Genomic DNA, 3,803 nt, shown 5'->3' on the forward strand with positions numbered 1-3,803 from the left:
AAAATTGTCAAAGGGAATTCAAATGAAAAATATAGATCTTATATATGTGAATTGATTTCAGGATTACCCTCCAGGTGAGACATCAAGCATGTTGAACGATAGCTGTTAAAGCCTAACAAAAATGAATAATCACTAAGACAAAGGCAACTATCCAAATGGGGTCCTGAAGTTCTTATCTGTATGCCCTTTTGCCTTCAAGAGAATAGCTAAGGATGATCGCATGCAAACAGAAGTTCAAACATCTTAACCTCCATGCTGCCTTAAGGAATCATGTTGTCACAGTGAAGCAGGACTAGAAAGGATCTCAGATCATTCTACGCTGCCCCAAGACAGGATTAACAATGTCTGTGTCATTTCTGACAGACGTTTGGTAATATCTTCTTAAAAACTTTCTCTGATGGAGACTTTGTAACCTCCCTAGGCAATCTATTGCAGTGCTTAATTATTCTTACTCTTAAAAAAAGTTTTTCCAATGTTTTACCTTGGTCTTTCTAACTTCGGTTAAGCCCATTGCTTCTTGTCCTGACAGTCCTGGCCATGGAGAGCAGATTTCAGCCACAACTCCGCTATCCATCAAGGATGCATTTCTGAGAAGTGCAATGGTTGGCAATTCAATGGACAGCAAAGCAATTTTCCCATATGAATTAATGCAATAGAGGGGGAATGTGTGCAGGAACTTAAGAACTACACACAGTTTAAATTCACAGGGACAGTGTATATGGCAGAGGATGGAGAGGCAAGAGCAGGATCTCTGGGAGGAAATGCTGTTTCTTTAGCCATACTTTTCAGTAGCTGGCTTTCCAGAATGGATCACTGTCCTGAAAAATCTCAGCTGCACCATCTATGAGACTGAATGCCCACGATAACTCTTTCAGTGTAAGCGTTCTTGCTGCCTCTTTCCGAACTGTTGCATTTTCATCATTGTCATCATTTTCCTTTGAATGAATCAAGGCCAATCGACTCAATCACAGGTGAAGGACAGAAAAATGGGGTAACGATGGTGGCTGGTGGAGCACAGTATTAAATGATCAACAGCAGAACTCCAAAGCGATGGATAAGGAAGCGAAGGATAGTGAGGTGCTGCTGTGTTGCCTTAGGTTCTGCTGTGTTCCTCTGTATTTTCTCTCCTTTAAACCCTCCAGCTACACTTTGTTCTGCCTTTTGTTGTAGTTCATTTCCTGTGTTGCTGGTTGTTCTTGTAGCTCTTCTCTGGTATGTCCACAGCTGTCCCATGTCTTTCTAGAGATCTGGGGCATCAACTGGCCCCTGCGCTCCACCTCAGGCTTTACCAATGCACATGACATCAGGAGAATTATTTTATGCATCTTTCAGATCATCCTTCTGCTCATGCACATTAGTATCATATTTTATTTTGCTTCCTTTCCTGCCTGAAGATGAGATTACAGCTAGTGTATTGCAAAGAAAGATTGCCAGCTTTTTTCCTCAGATGACGTAGGAAGTTTAAATTAGCCTGAATGCCACCCCCTACCTGCCCTCATCCTCACAGTCCCACCTCTTCCCATCTACTAGCATTGGAATTCCTGTGACCAAGCAGTGAATGGGTTCAGAGAGATAACCCAGGGCTTTTTTGTTGGGTTGGGGTTTTTTTGACCAGATTACTTTCTGGAAGGATCAGCTACCTAAACTAGCAGGAGAAAGGAAAGATTGCAGCAGTCTTAGTTTATAGCAGCTTAAATTGCTCTGGAATTGTATTGTTAGTTATTAGATGCTGTATACTGCTTAGCTACTGCTGTAACCTCAACTTAATGCAATAATAGATTTTCTAACATTTGAAGATGAGGAAGATCCTAGGTCAATATCATTAAACCTGGATACCAAAGTTAGGCACCTGAAACTGTGCCTGGGGCCCTAAATAAAAGCAACTAGTTTTTTCCAGTTTTTTTAGCATGCCTTTGACTTCACAATAAGATGGTGATGTTTCAGTTGAGCAATTTTTAAGAGACTAATCACTGATTCAGAGGTTTAAATCTAGACACTCAGCTTTGAAATTAATACAGATCTAAAACCAAGCACAGAGCTTTAACACCAGAAATGTGCAACTGTAGGATGCGAAACCATGAGGAAAAAATGTGTTTTTTTAGAAATGTAGCAAAATCTAAGATTAACTTATCTGCATGAGCTGATATTACAGAGTCTCAAACTATGTGGGCTGTTTTTGTTTTGATCTAATTCATTCTTAAAAAAAATCATAAAAGTTGTTGCTAGAAGAGTGGTGGGTGAACAAATGCCTGGGAAATGTGAACGAGAGCAAGGGGTGAAGGTGACAGTGGGACGATGTCAATATGTTGTTGCTACACTTTTGGAATAGACATTAAAAGCTTCTCACCTTCCCGGGGTAAGAGCTGCAGGCTCTCACCCCTCTAGCATGCGACACTGTTTGCTGGGGGACAGGAGTATCCTACGCGGAAGCCAAGCAAATTCCCTGCTCTGGGACGGCTGTGTGTGAACACGGCATCGCTTATCCCTCCGGAATAGGGTGACGGGGTCTTTCACCTCCACCAAGCCCTGTAAAGGGGGTAATAGTTTCCAGGGATATCTCTGCCTCACAATCAAACGGCAAAGTGGCCGGCACAGGAAGACACTTGGGGCTGCTGCTGGGAGCAGCCTCTCTATGAGGAGTCACAGGCCTCTTCTCCATAGGCAGTTCCTCACTGCTCCCTTCTCCCGGGAGGCTTGAGGCACGGGGCACGGGCTGCACCCAGGCAGCCACGGCAGCAGGTGGCACCGAGGATGAGGCAGCTCCGTCCTTCTGACAGGTGGTGTCGTGGTGATAGGACACCAGCTCGTTGCTGAAGTTGACCCTCTCCACAGCAGACCTGGCTGTGCCACAGCAGAAGCACTGGCAGCCCAGCAGGCTGCTGAACGCCCGCCTGAAGTCCGCGTTGAAAGCATAGATCACCGGGTTCACGGAGGAGTTGGCCCAGCCAAACCACACGAAGATGTTGAAGGCGGTTTGGCTGATGCAGGGCGACTGCCCTTCGTGGCCCCTCTCCGGCGCAGGCTGGCAGAATGGCAGCAGGCAGTTGAGCAGGAAGAAGGGCAGCCAGCAGCAAACAAAGACGCCCATGATGATGGAGAGGGTCTGCAGCACCTTGGTCTCCTTGCGCAGGCAGCTCCGCAGGGAGGAGGCAGGCTCCTTGCCGAGAGCCGGGCATTGCCCCCCTGCTCGCTCGAGGCTGGAGATGCGTCGGATCTGGGCCTGGGCGATTCGGTAGATGCGGGTATAGGTGATGATCATGATGGCCACGGGGATGTAGAAGCTGATAAGGGAGGAGGTGATGGCGTAAGTGCGGTTCAGGCGGACGTCACAGCGGGGCGTCCCAGGCAGCCAGGACCCCGGAGGCCTCCTGTCCTGGGCTTTATGCCAGTGTAGCTGCACCGGGATGAAGGAGATGAGGATGGAGAGGGCCCAGGCCACGGCTATCATGGCGCAGGCCAGGCGCTGCGTCATCCTACGCTCGTAGCGAAAGGGGCTGGCGATGGCCCAGTAGCGGTCCAGGCTGATGATGCAGAGGTGGAGGATGGAGGCGGTGGAGCACATGATGTCGAAGGCCACCCAGGTGTCGCAAAAGCGGCTGCCGAAGAGCCACGAGCCGCCGGCCACCTCGGTGACCGCCTTCCAGGGCATCACCAGCAGGGCCACGCACAGGTCGGAGACGGCCAGCGACAGCACGAACCAGTTGGTGACCTTGGCGCGCAGGTGGCGGAAGCGCAGCACGGCCAGGCACACCAGCGCGTTGCCCAGCACCGTGCCCAGCACCAGGGCGCCCAGCAGGCACCCC

At 49.1% G+C, this 3,803-nt stretch overlaps 1 protein-coding gene across 1 annotated transcript; it reads right to left on the reverse strand.

Annotated features, from left to right (window-relative positions):
* Positions 1-2,479: 2,479 nt before the first annotated feature.
* On the reverse strand, positions 2,480-3,799 carry LOC112966517 (D(1)-like dopamine receptor; the record flags this gene model as incomplete). Its single annotated transcript, XM_026066704.1, has 1 exon — positions 2,480-3,799. A coding segment is annotated over one exon (1,320 nt), but the record flags the coding sequence as incomplete, so codon positions are not given.
* Between the last annotated feature and the right edge of the window lie 4 nt (positions 3,800-3,803).

The sequence above is a fragment of the Apteryx rowi genome, unplaced genomic scaffold (genome assembly GCF_003343035.1).
Source record: "Apteryx rowi isolate R43461 unplaced genomic scaffold, aptRow1 scaffold_246, whole genome shotgun sequence".
Classification (NCBI taxonomy): domain Eukaryota; kingdom Metazoa; phylum Chordata; class Aves; order Apterygiformes; family Apterygidae; genus Apteryx; species Apteryx rowi.